Consider the following 19,808-nt stretch of genomic DNA (forward strand, 5'->3'; position numbering starts at 1 on the left):
GGTAGAGGTCAGTGTGTGTAGCTCCATGCCTGGTAGAGGTCAGAGTGTGTAGCTCCATGCCTGGTAGAGGTCAGCGTGTGTAGCTCCATGCCTGGTCGAGGTCAGCGTGTGTAGCTCCATGCCTGGTAGAGGTCAGTGTGTGTAGCTCCATGCCTGGTAGAGATCAGTGTGTGTAGCTCTATGCCTGGTAGAGGTCAGTGTGTGTAGCAGCATGCCTGGTAGAGGTCAGTGTGTGTAGCTCCATGCCTGGTAGAGGTCAGTGTGTGTAGCTCCATGCCTGGTAGAGGTCAGTGTGTGTAGCTCCATGCCTGGTAGAGGTCAGTGTGTGTAGCCCCATGCCTGGTAGAGGTCAGTGTGTGAAGCAATTAGCGAATACGTCATGTTCCATTAGCTTTGTTTATGAAGAAACCAGGATTATCTCACACACACACACACACACACACACACACACCACACACCACACACCACACACCACACACCACACACCACACACACACACCTGATAAGAAGGCAACTTTTTCCTTTAGAATAGGCAACACCTCCATCGCTCTCATGTCTTCATTTTTACGAAAACCTGGAGAGAGAAAGAAAGACAGAAGTGTTAGGATTTTTTACAGAAAGTCCCAATGTTCATATTTTCACCTCTTCCATGGAAATGTTTCAGGAAAAATAGGCCTAGTTTTATCCAACTTCTTCTACAATTCAAAATGTCTGACTTTGTATTTCTTCCTTGAATATGGGGAATAGGAGGTTGATTTTTTTCAGCAACACAGTCAAAGAAAGAAAGTTTTCAGAATGGGAAACATGATTTTGATTTGGTCTGGCTGGAGTAACTGTTGAAGAGTGGTGGAGAGAATAGGTTTATTTTGGGCTCAGTTGATGTGAGGAAAATCCCTGCCACTGAAGAAGCCATCTGACTGACAGAGAGATGTTTCCACTGAGTCCTCGAAACTGGCTCTGAACCCTAGTTGAGTGATGCAACAACGCACACACACAGAGGAATAAGTGAGGCTATAGTTTCAGAAGTGGGAACTTACACCTGCTTTAAGAGTTAAAAAGGGAAGGTTGGTCAAACAAAGAGCTGTTGTATTAGTGTCTTACCCAGAGAGAGAGAGGAGGAGAAAATGGTATAGTTTATTTCCTAGTTATGCATTGACAAAAATGAGACCACTTCCTGTCCTTCACTAAACAGAGAAAACCCTACCTACCTACACCCAAAAACAGCACAACACCCAAAAACAGCACAACACCTACACCACAGTAGCAGCGAGACATAAATAGCTCATTATTTCATATTGAGATAAAGAGCCCCTGCTGGCCAATTCATCTCTATCGCCGTGTCTCTACTATTTTCTCTCTATCCCCTGTTTCCCTCTCTTCAAACTCTCCATATCCTGCAGGAGTTGGGCTTGGACTATATATGTAAAATATATCACTAGCCACTTTAAACAATGCTACCTAATATAATGTTTACATACCCTACATTATTCATCTCATATGTATATGTATATACTGTACTCTATATCATCTACTGCATCCTTATGTAATACATGTATCACTAGCCACTTTAACTATGCCACCTTGTTTACATACTCATCTCATATGTATATTCTGTACTCGATACCATCTACTGTATCTTGCCTATGCTGCTCTGCACCATCACTCATTCATATCTTTATGTACATATTCTTTATCCCCTTACACTGTGTATAAGAAATTAGTTTTGGAATTGTTAGTTAGATTACTTGTTGGTTATTACTGCATTGTCGGAACTGGAAGCACAAGCATTCCGCTACACTCGCATTAACATCTGCTAACCATGTGTATGTGACGATTGATGATTTGATATTTTTTATGCCATCACAGCCCCTTCTTCCCTCACACATTTGTGTGCTTAGAGTTATCCAGGACAACACAGCCATTACAGAGAGAGAGAGAGATACAACCAGAGGACCTACACCCAGACCACAGACCAAACAAACCCTAGCCACACCCTATATAGGCCCCCCCCAGATCAGGCCTATGCCCCTTCTGCCCCCCACCCCTGCACCAAGGACCTCAACATGACAGCCACACATATGCCCAGGCCATGAGCAGAGCAACAGGCCCAACACCCACTACTGCACCCACCCAAGCCACATCCATCGACCTAAGGCATTCACCAGATGCTCAGCATGCACTGCTCACACCTAATAGTCAGAGCCTTTTTATTTTTTTTTCATCTAACCGTTATTTTACCAGGTAAGTTGACTGAGAACCCATTCTCATTTACAGCAACAACCTGGGGAATAGTTACAGGGGAGAGGAGGGGGATGAATGAGCCAATTGTAAGCTGGGGATGATTAGGTGACCATGATGGTATGAAGGACAGCTTGGGAATTTAGCCAGGACACTGGGGTTAACACCCCTACTCTTACGATAAGTGCCATGGGATATTTAATGACCTCAGAGAGCCAGGACACCCGTTTAACGTCCCATCCGAAAGACAGCACCCTACACTGCCCTGGGGCATTGGGATATTTTTTAGACCAGAGGAAAGAGCACCTCCTAGATGTTCGATCGGGTTTCAAGTCTGGGCTCTGGCTGGGCCACTCAAGGACATTCAGAGACTTGTCCTGAAACCACTCCTGCGTTGTCTTGGCTGTGTGCTTGGGGTCATTGTCCTATTGGAAGGGGAACCCTCGCCCCAGTCTGAGGTCCTGAGTCGGAGGTCCTGAGCGCTAGTCTTCCAGTCCCTGCCACTGAAAAACTTCCCACAGCATGATGCTGCCACCACCATGCTTCACCGAAGGGATGGTGCCAGGTTTCCTCCAGACGTGATGCTTGGCATCCAGGCCAAAGAGTTCAATCTTGGTTTCATCAAACCAGAGAGTCTTGTTCCTCATGGTCTGAGTCCTTTAGGTGCCTTTTGGCAAACTCCAAGCGGGCTGTCATGTGCCTTTCACTGAGGAGTGGCTTCCGTCAGGCCACTTTACCATAAAGGCCTGATCGGTGGAGTGCTGCAGAGATGGTTGGCCTTCTGGAAGTTTCTCCCATCTCCACAGAAGAATTCTAGAGCTCTGTCCTAGACCTTCTCCCCTGATTGCTCAGTTTGGCCGAGTGGCCAGCTCTAGGAAGAGTCTTGATGGTTCCAAACTTCTTCCATTTAAGAGTGATGGAGGCCACTGTGTTTTTGGGGACCGGCAATGCTGCAGAGATTTTTTAGTAGCCTTCTCCAGATCTGTGCCTCGACACAATCCTGTCTCGAAGCACGAATGACATTTCCTTCGACCTCATTGGCTTGGTTTTTGCTCTGACATGCACTGTCAACTGTGAGACCTTGTATAGACAGGTGTGTGCCTTTCCAAATCATGTCCAATTAATTAAATTTACCACAGGTGGACTCCAATCAAGTTGTAGAAACATCTGAAGGATGATCAATGGAAACAGGATACACCTGAGCTCAATTTCAAGTATCATAGCAAAGGGTCTGAATACTTATGTAAATACTTGTTTTTTTATACATTTGCAAAAATTTCTAAAAACCTGTTTTCACTTTGTCATTATGAGGTATTGTGTAGATTGCTGAAGATGTTTATTTAATCCATTTTAGAATAATGCTGTAACGTAACAAAATGTGTGGAAAGTCAAGAGGTCTGAATACTTTCCGAAGGCACTGTACTTTCCCCCCAATAGAATCCCCATACTTTAACAATGACAGCTTCTCCATATACTAGTCTGTGGCGACCTAAAACGCCAGAACTGGACAAGAACCTGACACTTTTAGCACACAGGGCAACAAACATCTACCCTCCGCAATTTACCCCCCTAGAAACAAATACGGAAAAAATAACGAGTCACAACTCATGCAGCTCTGTCACACGCTGGGTCTGTACGTAGTCAATGATAGGGTTCGAGGGGACTCCTATGGTAGGTACACCTACAGCTCATCCCTTGGCAGTAGTACTGTAGATCACATTATCACTGACCTAAACAGTATATTTGACTTTTCAGCTTCCCTATCATTTTTTTTAAAGCAGACAACATACGAAAATGAACAACAATGACAAATGGTTTGATGAAAAATTCAAAAAAAAAACTAAGAAAGAAATTGAGAAACCTATCCAACCACAAACACAGAGACCAAGAAAACCTGAGCCTATGCCTTCACTATGGTGAAACAAACAGCACAGAAACCAGTCAGAAACCAGCTCACTGTAGAATCCATAGAATGAAACCACTTCTGGGAAAATTGGAACACACTAAACCAACAACACAAAGAGCTATCTATACAAACCAGAGACATATGGATAAACCACTTCTCCAATCTTTTTGCTCTATAAAAAAGAACAAACAGCAAAAACATAATCATGATCAATGACAAATCTTAGAATCAGCTTTTAAAGACTACCAGAACCCGCTGGATTTTCCAATTACATTGAATGAACTACAGGACAAAATACAAACCATCCAACCCAAAAAGGCCTGTGGTGTTGACGGTATCCTAAATTAAATGACAAAATATACAGACCACAAATTCCAATTGGCTATACTAAAACTCTTTAACATCATCCTCAACTCTGGCATCTTCTCCAATATTTCGAGCCAAGAACTGATCACCCCAATCTACAAAAGTGGAGACAAATTTGACCCCAATTAAATATCGTGGGATCTGCGTTTTCAGCATCCTACGGTTGTAAGGTCTACGGTCCACTCACTAACCAATAATTCACAAAATTGGACTACACCAAATTGAAACTGCATGCAGAATTCTGCAAAAACATCCTCCGTGTGCAACATAAAACACCAAATAATGCATGCAGAGCAGAATTAAAGCCAATTTATGCTTAATCTGAAAATGTGGTCGGCAGCTCCGTATGGAGGGTGTGACACAATTGCGGAACCCTCGGAGGCTTGCAGAGGCTCACGCCCTGACCATACTAAATAAAGACAAAACATAGGAAATAAAGGTCAGAATGTGACAGAGCCCCAGTACAGCAACACCCAAACAAATCATGAGAAAACAAAAAGTTAATTAATTACTTAATTACTTGACACATTGGAAAGAACTAATAAAAAACAAACAAAGCCAACTGGAATGCTATTTGACCATAAACAGAGAGTACACAGGGGCTGAATACCTGACCAAGGAAAGCTTTGTATATGTACAGACTCAGTGGCAGACCTGGCTCTCAAGAGAAGACAGGCTATGTGCCCACTACCCACAAAATGAGGTGGAAACTGAGCTGCACTTCCTAACCTCCTGCCAAATGTATGGCCATATTAGAGAGACATATTTTCCTCAGATTAATTAGACCCACAAAGAATTTGAAAACAATTACACATTTTGATAAACTCATATCTATTGGGTGAAATACCAGTGTGCCATCACAGCAGCAAGATTTGTGACCTGTTCCCACAAGAAAAGGGCAACCAGTGAAGAACAAACACTATTGTAAATGCAAACTATATTGATCTGTCTATTTATTTTCCCTTTCGTACTTTAACTATTTGCACATTATTAATTAACATAGCCAGTAATATAACATTTGAAGTGTTATGTTTACTGCTAATTTCTGATTGTTCATTTAATTTTTGTTACATCTATTGCACTTTCTTTGGCAATGTAAACATGTTTCCCATGCCAATAAAGCCTTTTGAATTGGAGAGCGAGAGAGAGTGACATTACTCTCTTTCTGCAATGTTACAGCGCCTCACAGAGGAGTAAGTGAGCACACACACAATCTTTCTATCGTGCTGTTATTCATGGGCCATACATTTAGAGGTTGGGGGAACGTAGCACACACACAGAGACATCTGGGGGCATGGCATGTCTACCTTCCCAAAGGCATTGTGGGAGTATGTATTGCTATAGTAATCCTCCAATATCTGAGGTGACAAGAAAATAATGATCTATAGTTTACTCTCATTTTCATCTTTCTCTCAACTTTCCCGAGGGGGTACAATGAGATTATATACATAAATACAAATTGTATTGCAAAGCCCACCCACCTTAGAGAGAGGAGGTGGTTCGCGCAATAGCCAAATACCTAGGTTTTATCTCAGTTGGTTACCATGGACTTGAATCAAATGCATTTATAAAGCCCTTCTTACATCAGCAGATGTCAGTGCTATCCAGAAACCCAGCCTAAAACCCCAAACAGCAAGCAATGCAGATGTAGAAGCACGGTAGCTAGGAAAAACTCCCTAGAAAGGCAGGAATCTAGGGATAAACCTAGAGAGGAACCAGGCTCTGAGGGGTGGACAGCCCTCTTCTGGCTGTGCCGGGTGTAGAATGGTGATGGACGTTAAAGGTTTGTCTTTACAGTAGGTGAAAGTGTGTGTGTGTGTGTGTGTGTGTGTAAGTGGGTAGTGGAAGCCTTGTAGAGCTCTGTGAATTCACTAAACTAATACTGTATAGCTCCTCATAGCAATAGCCCTCCTCTTTATTCAATTATATAACCACACATCCACGTCAGATGGGAGAGTAGTGACCAGACTCAGACAGGCTCCTAGTAGTCTGCCTGTAGGAAGAAGAAGTGTGTGTGTTCCTTGGCCCTGCTCTGTATTCCATAATAATTCCAGTGTTACTTGTAGTGTGTTATGACCTGAGCTCCTCTATATTCAGCTGCCCCTGTGGTGAGCTTCTGGAACACTTTCCACACTCCCACAACCATACTCAGTCAGGGGGAGGGAGAGGGAGAGGGGTGAGAGTGTCTGTGCATGTGTGTCTGTCTGTGTGTGTGTGTGTATATCTGTGTGACAGATTGCTAATTGCTTTTTAAATACAGCTCACACACACACAGTTGGATGTGTTTTTTCACAGACAGCAGCTCGACAGGCCAGAATCCATAGACTTACAGCTGCAACTACACAAACAAATATCTGATACACACAAGGCCACAAAGAAACACGAGAGAGAGAGGAGAGAGAGGAGAGAGTTGAGGATTTATGAAAGCAGCTGAGAAGTGACAGCCAGGATGGACGAGCAACAACAACAAAAAACGAGTGAACAAGAAAAAGAGAGAGGAAGAAAGGAAAGTAAAAACCCTGCAATGCTGCTGCAGACGATGATGTCACCCTGACTCGACCACAGCAAACGGACACGAGTGGAGGGATGGGCCACTTTCTGCTTTTCCTCTCTGCTCTCTCTCTCTTTCCCGCCCTCACTCTTCAAAAAACATAACTGTCTTTAACCATTACTTTACCAATCAAACCAAAGAGGGGAGAGTGGAATAGTGCATCTAGATACTTCCTCTCCTGATCAAAAGGCAGAATCTGAAATGGCCATTATTTCCTTTGGTCGGAGCACCACGTGGTACACCATAAATAAAGGAACTGGTTGCCATTTTAGATGATCCACCCTAAACGTTTGGCATACCCGTTAGCTGGATGAGGGCGGAGCCTGTCGGTGTATAAAGCCACACATGAAAAGGGTCCCCAGTATGGACGTTATCTTCCTCCAACACATCTGCATGTTTTATTCACAGTTTTACAAAGTCTGTCACTCCAACCGGCCAGGCAGCATGTGGAACTAGCTCCTCTGCTAACACACCCCCAGCTAAGCTACGCATAAAACAGATGCTAATTACATTGTGAAAGACAAGAATTAGCCCCATAATCCTATGCTATCGAAATTAAGCTAACCAAGGCTAAGAGATATTTTTTGGGCAACAAAGAAAACAACAATTGCTTTTAAGGAGTGGTGCTAAGCCAATGTATGCTAAACTAGCAGCTCCTCCTGTGTGAACTGGTGTCCTGTGGTGGTTTGTGTGTGTGTGTGTGTGTGTGTGTGGCTTAGAGAATTCAAATAAAATGTTACTTTACACCTGTTAACGAAGCATGTGACGACAAACAGTGAAATGCTTACTTACAGGGCCTTAAAAATGCTGAGAAAAAAAAGAGAAATAATTTAAAAGTAATAACATGTAATAATAAAAAAATAATATATATATATATATTATTGTATATATATATATATATACAGTGCCTTGCGAAAGTATTCGGCCCCCTTGAACTTTGCGACCTTTTGCCACATTTCAGGCTTCAAACATAAAGATATAAAACTGTATTTTTTTGTGAAGAATCAACAACAAGTGGGACACAATCATGAAGTGGAACGACATTTATTGGATATTTCAAACTTTTTTAACAAATCAAAAACTGAAAAATTGGGCGTGCAAAATTATTCAGCCCCCTTAAGTTAATACTTTGTAGCGCCACCTTTTGCTGCGATTACAGCTGTAAGTCGCTTGGCCCAAAGCCAACTTGACACAGGTGGGAAGCATTGGAGTACATGGGCCAGCATCCCTGTGGAATGCTTTCAAAACCTTTTAGTGTCCATGACCCGACGAATTGAGGCTGTTCGGAAGGTGCCCCTAATGTTTTGTACAGTCAGTGTATATACAGGTACCAGTACCGAGTTGAGGTAGATATGTACACTACCGTTCAAAAGTTTGGGGTCACTTAGAAATGTCCTTGTTTTTGAAAGAAAAGCCATTTTTTTGTTAATTAAAATAACAACAAATTGATCAGAAATACAGTGTAGACATTGTTAAATGCTGTAAATGACTATTGTAGCTGGAAACGGCAGATTTTTTATGGAGTATCTACATAGGCGTACAGAGGCCCATTATCAGCTATCATCACTCGTGTTCCAATGGCACATTGTGTTGGCTAATCCAAGTTTATCATTTTAAAAAGGCTAATTGATCATTAGAAAACCCTTTTGCAATTATGTTAGCACAGCTGAAAACGGTTGTCCTGATGAAAGAAGCAATAAAACTGGCCTTTAGACGAGTTGAGTATCTGGAGCATCAACATTTGTGGGTTCGATTACAGGCTCAAAATGACCAGAAACAAAGAACTTTCTTCTGAAACTCGTCAGTCTATTCTTGTTCTGAGAAATAAAGGCTATTCCATGCGAGAAATTGCAAGAAATTGATGATCTCATACAACGCTGTGTACTACTCCCTTCACAGAACAGCGCAAAACTGGCTCTAACCAGAATAGAGAGGAGTGGGAAGCCCTGGTGCACAACTGAGCAAGAGGTCAAGTACATTAGAGTGTCTAGTTTGAGAAACAGATGCCTCACAAGTCCTCAACTGGCAGCTTCATGAAATAGTACCCACAAAACACCAGTCTCAACGTCAACAGTGAAGAGGCGACCCCGGGATGATGGCCTTCTAGGCAGAGTTGCAAAGAAAAAGCCATATCTCAAACTGGCCAATAATATAAAAAAAAGATTAAGATGGACAAAAGAACACAGACACTGGACAGAGGAACTCTGCCTAGAAGGCCAGCATCCCGGAGTCACCTCTTCACTGTTGAGGTTGAGACTGGTGCTGCACCAGTCTTTTCTCCTTTGTGTGGCCATAATGCCCCATAAAAAAAATCAATGCCTTTTGTGTCCAGTGTCTGTTGTGCCCTTGGGCTGAATATAATAATTATAATTCCCTTCCCTTTCTCACAGGCTACAAGTGAAGACAGACACATCGGGGATCCAATTCCGACGTGCATATTGTAAGAACTACATTTACTTTTCGTCAGCCAACAAGATGAGTAGGTCTAACGAACAGCAAAAGCACTAGCCTATGTCTATCTACTATCCCCCATAGTACAAAAGTTGACCTACTCTATTCTGTGCAATAAATAAATATTACAAACATAGTCTGGGACAGTTTTGGGATGCGATAGATCCCAAATGAATACAACCACTGAGCCTGACGGAACAGATGAGAACATTCATCTTAAAATGTTGATAAACTACTAGGCCATTTCTTCACATTATAAGTGCAGCAATAAGCACATGGTAGTAGGCTATACGTGTGAATGTTCCATTAGCAGAAAACACCAATCTCAAAAGGGAACCCAAATGTGATTATGCATGTAATGCTTTTATTATGAAATGTCAATTGTTATGGTGAAACTACATATGTATACCAGTTAGGCTCTACACCCTTTGTAAAGCGGATTAATGTGCATCATTTTAAGAAGTTATTTGGCCACTTTAGTTGTGATACAAACCTTATCAAAACATATAGGCCTACATGAGGTGTGCTACTGTGAGTTGAAAAAGGTCGCAAAAAAAAACTGGGCATCATTCACAAGTGATCATTTATCATTCACAAGTGATCATTTATCATTCACAAGTAACAGGCTAATATTGTCACCCATCAAAATGTTCTTGATTTAATATTGCATTTACATATACTAAATAATATTTGGGAAATGCGTTTTGATTTAGAATGGACCAATACATGTCATCTGTGCACTTAAATAGCAAATGGAGGACGGTTTTCCCGTGGTTCGTTGTCATGCCAGCCAGGTAGACTATACTCCTGTTGTAAAGATTGATTGATTGATTTGATTTAAAGACAAGCAATGTGCTTAATATACATATAGTAGGCCTAGCCTATAGAAAGCTGATGGGATCCTCTTTTTAATAGAAGCCAGTACTTTGTTTTTTCCCACAATTGCATAGCCTATAGAAATGTTGCGCCACATGAGCTCATGGGCTCTCATGAAGTGTTAGATTTTCGATTACATTTGCATTGATGTCAGGGTGATTAGAGGGACAATAGAATGCTGAGTACCAGGCAGTTAGTAAGTTTGGTAGGCTACTAATGACCAGCAGCAGCATCAGAACTTGGAGAAGCCTAATTACCTTAACTATGACTAAACAGTCATGTGGAATTTGACTACCGTCATGACTCGTGACCGCTGGTGTGGTGGTAATACGGTCACCGTAACAGCCCTAGTTTGGACCATGATCGATCTTTAGTGATGTGGACACCGAGTAACTTGAAGCTCTCGACCCGATACACTACAGCCCTGTCGATGCGAATGGGGGTATGTTTGGCCCTCTTTTTCCTGTAGTCCACGATCAGCACCTTTGTCTTGCTGACATTGAGGCAGAGTTTGTAGTCCTGGCACCACACTGCCAGGTCTCTGACCTCCTCCCTATTGGCTGTCTAATTGTTGTTGGTGAACATAGAGGTTCCTCTTGTCCAGGTGGAAAAGGGCAGTGTAGAGTGCAATAGAGATGGCATCATCTGTGGATTTGTTTGGGCGGTATGTGAACTGGAGTGGGTCCAGAGTGTCTGAGATGATGGTGTTGATGTGAGCTATGACCAGCCTTTCAAAGCACCTCGTGGCTACAGACGTGAGTGCTACTGAGCGATAGTCATTTAGACGGGCTACTTTCGCGTTCGTGGACACAGGGACTACGGTGGTCTGCTTGAAACATGTAGGTTTTACAGACTGGGTTAGGGAGAGGCTGAAAATGTCCTGGTAATCTGCCTTTTGAATGTTAACCTGTTTAAAAAGGTCTTACTCACATCGGCTACGAAGAGAGTGTTCACACAGTCGTCTGGAACAGCTGGTGGTTTCATGCATGGTTGAGTGTTGCTTGCCTCAAAGCAAGCATATAAGGCATTTAGCTCTTCTGGTAGGCTCACGTCACTGGGCAGCCCGCCCTTTGTAAATCCGTGACAGTTTGCAAGCCCTGCCACATCCGCCGAGCGTCAGAGCCGGCGTAGTAGAATTCAATCTTAGTCCCGTATTGAAGCTTTTCCTGTTTATGGTTCGTCGGAGGTCATAGCAGGATTTCTAATAAGCATCCGGATTAATGTCACGCTCCTTGAAAGCGGCAGTTCTAGTCTTTAGCTCAGTGTGTCTGTTTCCTGTAATCCATGGCTTCTGGTTGGGATATGTACGTACGGTCACTGTGGGGATGATGTCGTTGGTGCACTTATTAATGAAGCCGGTGACTGACATGGTAAACTCCTCAATCCTGGAACATGACCACAACACAGCAGTAAAATAACAGTCAGAGACTCTCATATGCAGATAAAATCAATGCTGGCTGGGGAGCATACAGGTTTTTAGCAAATGTTCGAAAAAGGCCCCATTCACAAAAGATAGTGTCAAATCCAGTGTTCTTCAGATCCGCTTCCATGTATTCGTGACAGTAATATGACCACCCCCAGCAGTGAAGGAGAGAGAGAGAGAGGATAGAGGGAGTATGGGGGGGATATTTGGGTGAGGAGTTACTCAGGCCAGTAAGTCAAACGATAGATTGAAGGGATCCATAGCTACAGCCAATCTATGTCTGGCATCTATGGAATCCTACATGAGCAAGTGACAAAGGGTCAAATAATCCTGTGTTACGGAGTGTGTGTCCTTGTTAATGAACTTGACAAATCTGTTGGTTTTTCTTCCTGTGAATGATGACATGGCGTCGTGTTCACGGTCAAAATCAGAACAAGACCAAATCAATCTCTGCTGCGTGTGAAAGCCTACGTCACCGGTCTCTCTTTATATAGGACTGGACTCAAACAGACACATCCCAGGCTGCGGATTAAGGGGGGCTCCAGGAGGTGAAGTGAACATTAGTTCCTTGCAGTCACAAAGCAATTTACAGACACACACACACTATAAACACGTACAAACATGCACAGAAGAGAAATGTGTGCGTGTGTCAGTCAGTATAAGCCAGTTGCCAGGACAGATGGAGAGGGAGGTATGGAGAGCAGAGAAGTTCTCTTCATACCATCTCTCACTCAAACATGTTGATATGATGATACAGAGCATGTTAAAGTGCTAATCTCATAATGGTTATGGTCCGGATTAAACTCATGAAAACTGATCTGAAGTCACCTGTTACAGGGAGAGAATGGGTCAGGCTGGTTTGGGTAATGGTACGTTAGATATAGCATAGAGGGCGTGCCTAAATACATTGCATCACTGGCCTTTTCCAACTAATTACAAAATGGTGTGGGAGTAAAAACATATGACGTCATCAAATCAATGTACAGAAATAACAAGTGAGCAGTCAAAATTGGAGATAAACATACAGATTTATTTTCCCACTGGTGCGGAGTAAAACAGGGGAACAACTTGAGCTCAAGTCTATTTAATATCTATATAAATCTATATAAAACACTTGAGCAATCAACAGTCCCTGGTCTCACTCTTAACACAGAAATAAACTGCTTCCTGTATGCAGATGATCTGGTGCTTCTGTCCCCCACAAAAGACGAGCTACAGCAACAGTTCTGTTACACCTGGGCACTGACTGCCAATCTAAAAAAAAATACTCATATTATATTACAAAAACGGTCCAGATGACAGGGAAAGTATTCAGACCCCTTGACTTTTTCCACAATTTGTTACGTTACAGCCTTCTTCTAAAATGTATTAAATAATCCCACCCCCCTAAATCTACACACAATACCCCTTAATGACAAAGACAAAAACAGGTTTTGAGCAGGTTTTCATCAAGGATCTCTCTGTACTTTGCTCCGTTCATCTTTCCCTCAATCCTGACTAGTCTCCCAGTCTCTGCTGCTGAAAAACAGCCCCACAGCATGATGCGTCCACCACCATGCTTCACTGTAGGGATGGCGCCAGGTTTCCTCCAGACATGACGCTTGGAATTCAGGCCAATCTTGGTTTCTTCAGACCAGAGAATCTTGTTTCTCATGGTATGAGAGTCCTTTAGGTGCCCTTTGGCAAACTCCAAGTGGGCCGTCATGTGCCTTTTACTGAGGAGTGTCTTATGTCTGGCCACTAACAAAAAGGCCTCATTGATGGAGTGCTGCAGAGATGGTCGTCATTCTGGAAGTCTCTCCCATCTCTACAGAGGAGCTCTGGAGCTATGTCAGAGTGACCATTGGGTTCTTCGTGACCTCCCTGACCAAGGCCCTTCTCCCCTGATTGCTCAGTTTGGCTGGGCGGCCAGTACTAGGACGAGTCTTGGTGGTTCCAAACTTCTTCCATTGAAGAATGATGGAGGTCACTTTGTTCTTGGGGACCTTGAATGCTGCAGAAATGTTTTGGTACCCTTCCCCAAATCTGTGCCTCGACACAATCCTGTCTCAAAGCTCTACGGACAATTCCTTTGACCTCATTGCTCTAACATGCATTGCCACCTGTGGGACCGTATATAGACAGGTGTGTGCTTTTCCAAATCCTGTCCAATCAATTGAATTTACCACAGATGGACTCCAATCAAGTTGTAGAAACATCTAAAAGGGTGATCAATGGAAACAGGATACACCGGAACTCAATTTTGAGTTTCATAGCAAAGAGTCTGAATACTTCATGTAAATAAAAAGATGTTCTTGATTTTTTATACTTGTGCAAAAATAATCATTTCCACCGCCCATGTTGGCGAGAAAAATAAATAAAACACCCTCAAAGTACATCCCGTGGCTAGAAGACACTATAAAATAATGAAGTACTGTCACAGTACACAAGGCAGACTATCTGACAGAACTAAACAGACTTATGAGCAAGTTGTTCCCCCAAATTTAAAACAAATACAAAAATGATTCAACAAAAACAGAAAATCCAATAACTATTGGGAGAAAAACCCATTTGTGCCATATTCCCTACAAAAAAATTGTAGCTTCCTGCCACAACCGCAGGGACAGCCAGTAGAATGACCAGCCAGAGCAAATACATTTCTACCGGTCTTTCTCACTATTTCATTATTGTCTTAATTTATTTCTTACTGTATTGCCCTGTTAAATGTTATTACTCATTGAGTATTATCATTTTTACAATTATCTATCTGTGTTATCATTGATTTGATATGTGTCTATATGTTTGCTTTGGCAATGTGTGCCAACACTTTCCAAGCCAATAAACTATTTGAATTGAGAGAGAGTCTGGAATGTGAATCTCTGTGTGTGAGATAGATGCAGGTGTCACTACGTCCTGACGGAGAAGATTGTCACTAGAGAGAGTCTCTCTCTCTCCCCTCTCCCTCTCCCCATTATGTTTTTCAGGGCTTAAGCACTCTCAATCTCTTCCTCCCTCCACCGTTCTCTCTACTAGTTCATCAACCAGATTGTTGTTAGTAATTATTTACTAGACACAACGCACTCTCTCACACTCCCGCTCTCTTTTTCTGTCTTTCTCTCCCTCTCGGTCTTGTTGCCAGCTACTCTACACCCCATTAGCCTAGTTTGGTAACTTTGATTGACATCCGATTCTCCCAACTCCCAGCCCCATGGAGGAGATTTGATTGGTCGGTGAAACAGAGGGGGTGATCCTATTGGCTCGGGAGACTGAGGGGGCGATCTTATTGGCTGATGGCCAGGCTGATCAGCCACAGCTGCAGCACTTTAACAATGCCCTCACTGTGGGTACAGCTGACACACACAAACACACACTAAAAAAAATATATAAAAAATACAAATAATAATAATTGCCCATCTGTGCTAGTGACAAGCATTAATAATAGATTTCAAAACTTTCCATCGGTCTGTCCTAGGCTCTCTTTTCCCTGCTCACCTCTCACTCCCTCTCTTTCGCCCCTATTCCTTCTCTCTCCCTCTGACCATCCCGTTTTCCCCAGAATGTCAGTTGCCAGTTGAATCTCGCCATTTCTCCCCGTCACATTCTCTCCATTCGACCAGACTTCTAATAACAGGGTAGAGTAAGAGACTGAGACACAGGATGAGAAGAGAGAGAGAGAGAGAGAGAAACAGCCCACCCGAGCCCCTCACACTAAACATATGTCTGTCAGGGACCAAAGTCACAACCAGGGTTACGTAACACTATCTCTCCATCCATCCCCCTCTCCTCCCTCCCCCTATCCCAGTTTGACCAGCGAGAGAGAGAGCAAGCCACCAGATGGACTGGTTTCAACCTTTAGATCTTAGAAGACATCATATATTTTAACCCCTTTATAGGGCAGACCAGTGACATCACTGCTGAATGACTCAGAACAATAGGCTCGACCTATAACCCTGCCTAAAAACAAGGAAGTAAAACAAATCAGTTTTAGACCAGACTGGAGAGATGAGGGGGAGGGGGACACTTCAGCAGATCCCAGTCAAAACACACACACTGCTACGACAGACAGACATCAATGGAAGTTCCCAGACAAAACACACACACTAAACACACGCTGCTACGACAGACAGACATCAATGGAAGATCCCAGACAAAACACACACACACTAAACACACGCTGCTACGACAGACAGACATCAATGGAAGATCCCAGACAAAACACACACACACTAAACACACGCTGCTACGACAGACAGACATCAATGGAAGATCCCAAACAAAACACACACACTAAACACATGCTGCTACGACAGACAGACATCAATGGAAGATCCCAGACAAAACACACACACTAAACACATGCTGCTACGACAGACAGACATCAATGGAAGATCCCAGACAAAACACACACACTAAACACACGCTGCTACGACAGACAGACATCAATGGAAGATCGCAGACAAAACAGTGAAACAAAACGAGAGAAAGTGGAAGGGAGGGGAGAAGATCACAGGAACACACAGAATGCGGGTGTGTGTGTGTGTCATCCTACCTGGTAGCCGACTGGACAAGTCTCCTTTGGGCTCTTTTGGGAGGGAACCATCTGGAAGAGGGAGAGAAAAAGTGAAGAGACAAAGAAAGAGATTATTATTATTATTATTATTATTAGGTAGTCGGTTCTGTGTGTCTTTACCAAGCTAATCAACGCCAGGCCTGGACAGATCTATCATGGACCGGTTCAGACCTGAGACACCAGCTGTGTATTCATTAGGAGCCAAACGGAAGAAAATGGGACAAACCTACCTGTATCTGTCCAATATAAACTAATTTTAATTGTAAACAGTTTTCTGCTGCAAAACCTTTTTCAACAGTTTGCACTAATAAATAGACCCAAAGTGTGTGCATACCTGGCCTGGCATGAATCAATCCATTAACTACCAGTAAGAAGCCCTCCTGTTCTGTGGAAGACAGCTAACATGCTACTGCACTAGCTAACCAATACACCACTATACACATGCTGTAAACATCAACAACCCAACAACAGAAATAAGAAATAGAGGAAGGTGTGAAAACAGAGGGATGGATGGAGATAAAAGGTTAGAGTAGTCTCCACTCATGGGATTTCTCCCTACGACAGGCAGACAGGTTCAGACCTTGGACACCAGTGGTGTATCCATTCAGAACCAAACGGGACAGACGTTATATTGAAAAGACCAAACATGAACACAGTACATACTTACAGTACCAGCAGCAGTAGTTCTACGGTCACAGTTATCTAACTGTATAGCATCACAGTTATAATAGCATGAAGCAAGCAACATCTACAAAACATGTTGAGATTGAGCACATTTTGTCAGGATCAGAAGTGGGCAAATCTAATGAGATCTACACCCCCCCCATCACACACACCAAGTGAACAGAGCAGGGCCAACCTCCTGCTACGTCATCCATTTACTGACAGCCAAACATAGAAATAGGCAGAGTATAACGAAGAGCAAAGTAAGAAGGGTAGCCCCATCCCCTGTAAAACCTTCTAGAACTCTCTCTGACCTTCTAAACAGTGGTTATGATTCAGGATGGTGTCCCCGTCCACCTGATACACACTGCTTCTCTCCGTTACTCACGCTCTCTCACTCGCTTTACTGTGGCTACTGACAGCACATTATGGGTGGACAAACACGTTTCTCCTTTGACTTCTCTGCAAGGCCACTCATCACTGCTACTCACTTGCATACACCAGTCACACACACACACCCTAAACCCCTCTCATCAGCCCACCAATGACCCAGAGCGAGAGACACACACACACAGAGAGAGAGAGACACACACACACACACACAGAGAGAGAGAGACACACACAGAGAGAGAGAGAGAGACACACACAGAGAGAGAGAGAGAGAGACACACAGAGAGAGATAGAGAGACACACAGAGAGAGATAGAGAGACACACAGAGAGAGATAGAGAGACACACAGAGAGAGAGAGAGACACACACACAGAGAGAGAGAGACACACACAGAGAGAGAGAGAGAGAGAGACACACACAGAGAGAGATAGAGAGAGAGACACACACAGAGAGAGAGAGAGCTCTCTGTCATCTCTGTCGAGCCTTAGGCCTGTACATGCTTAATGGTAGAATCAGAGGGGACTCTTTAGGTCAGTTTACTTACTGCTCAGCTCTTGGGACAAGTGTAGTCGATTATGCCATCACTGACATTGACCCCTCTTCCATTAGTGCATTCACTGTCAGACCACAGACACCCTTGTCAGATCAACGTGTTTCTGAAGAAATTAACCGGCAATATTCATTCAAAAAAACAGCCCAATAAACTCTACAACATAAACCAATCATACAGATGGGCTCCAAACAGTGCAGAGAGATTCATTGAAACATTGAACTCAAATGAAATGATGAACTCTATACAGTTTTTCAATAACTCACGGTACCAAAACAATAAAGATGGTGTCAATTCAGCTACTCAAAACATCAACTGCATATTCCAAAAAGCAGCATCGAAAACAAATTTGAGAAAACCAAAGAAATGCAACATCAGAAGCAAAAATCAAAATGTTTCTGACAAATGGTTTGATAATGAATGTAAAACAATTAGAAAACACTTGAGACAAATGTCAAACAAAAAACATAAGCAGCAAAACAACCCAGAGCTACGATATGAATACTTTGAAACTCTGAAACAGTATAAACAAACACTGAAACGCAAGAAATGTAATTATACCAACAGGACACTTGATGAAATTGAAAACGCAATTGACCAAAATCAGTTCTGGGACATGTGGAACAATTTAAGCACAACAAAGCCACAAGAATTAGCAATACAAGATGTAGGAATTTGGAAAACTTATTTTGATAATCTATACAAAAACATCCCACAAAAAGACTTGCAACAGAACCAATTAGAAATTAAAGAAAAATTGAACATCCTTGAATCAGTCATTAAAAACAACCAAAATCCATTAGATTACCCAATAACCCAACAAGAACTAAATGAAAAGCTAAAATCTATTAAATCAAAGAAGGCTTGTGGTCTAGACAACATCAGAAATGAAATGCTGAAAAACAGCACACCTGAGTTGCAAAATGCTGTGCTTAAATTGTTCAACATGGTTTTAACTTCTGGCTGCTTCCCTGATGTCTGGAACCAGGGGCTCATCTCCCCTATCCACAAAAGTGGAGACAAATCAGACCCCAATAATTACAGGGGAATTTGCGTAAACAGTAACTTGGGAAAGATTTTCTGTAGCATTTTGAATTCAAGAATTCAAACCTTTCTTCAAGAAAAAAATTTAATAAGTAAATGTCAAATTGGCTTTCTCCCTAACCATCGCAGTACTGACCATATATACACCTTACACACACTAATTAATAAACACGTCCACCAAAAAAAAGATGGCAAAATCTTTGCTTGCTTTATTGACTTTAAAAAAGCATTTGATTCGATTTGGCACGAAGGGCTATTCTACAAAATTCTACAAAGTGGGCTTGGTGGTAAGGTATATGACTTAATAAAATGTATGTACACAGAAAACAAGTGTGCAATAAAAATCAAAAACCAAAGAACAGAATTTTTTTCACAATGTCGAGGTGTGAGACAAGGCTGCAGTTTGAGTCCAAATCTTTTCAACATTTATATCAATGAATTAGCAGACATGTTGGACCAATCTCCAGCCCCAGGACTCACACTATTTGACACAGAGGTGAAATACCTGCTATATGCTGATGACTTGGTACTTCTATCACTAACCAAAGAAGGTCTTCAACAGAAAATTAATATTCTGGAGCAATATTGCCATAATTGGGCCCTGGCAGTAAATTTCAAAAAAACTAAAATCATGATTTTCCAAAAAAAAAAACAGATGTCAGAAACACAAATATAAATTCACCCTGAACAACACCTTAATTGAACACACAAAAAATTACACCTATCTTGGTCTGACCATATCTGCATCGGGAAACTTTAATATGGCAGTGAATGCACTCAAAGAAAAAGCCCGCAGAGAAA

The 19,808-nt window shown here is 42.4% G+C and overlaps 1 protein-coding gene across 1 annotated transcript in view; it reads right to left on the reverse strand.

Annotated features, from left to right (window-relative positions):
* The window catches only part of LOC135549744 (triple functional domain protein-like), a 162,906-nt gene that overhangs the window by 115,076 nt on the left and 28,022 nt on the right, over positions 1–19,808 (reverse strand). The window contains exons 2-3 of the mRNA XM_064980005.1: positions 16,340–16,390; positions 500–574 (exon numbers count right to left, since the gene is read on the reverse strand). Coding sequence (XP_064836077.1) covers positions 500–574; positions 16,340–16,390 — 126 coding nt within the window. The remainder of the gene's footprint in view (positions 1–499; positions 575–16,339; positions 16,391–19,808) is intronic.

Source organism: Oncorhynchus masou, chromosome 12 (genome assembly GCF_036934945.1).
Source record: "Oncorhynchus masou masou isolate Uvic2021 chromosome 12, UVic_Omas_1.1, whole genome shotgun sequence".
NCBI lineage: Eukaryota > Metazoa > Chordata > Actinopteri > Salmoniformes > Salmonidae > Oncorhynchus > Oncorhynchus masou.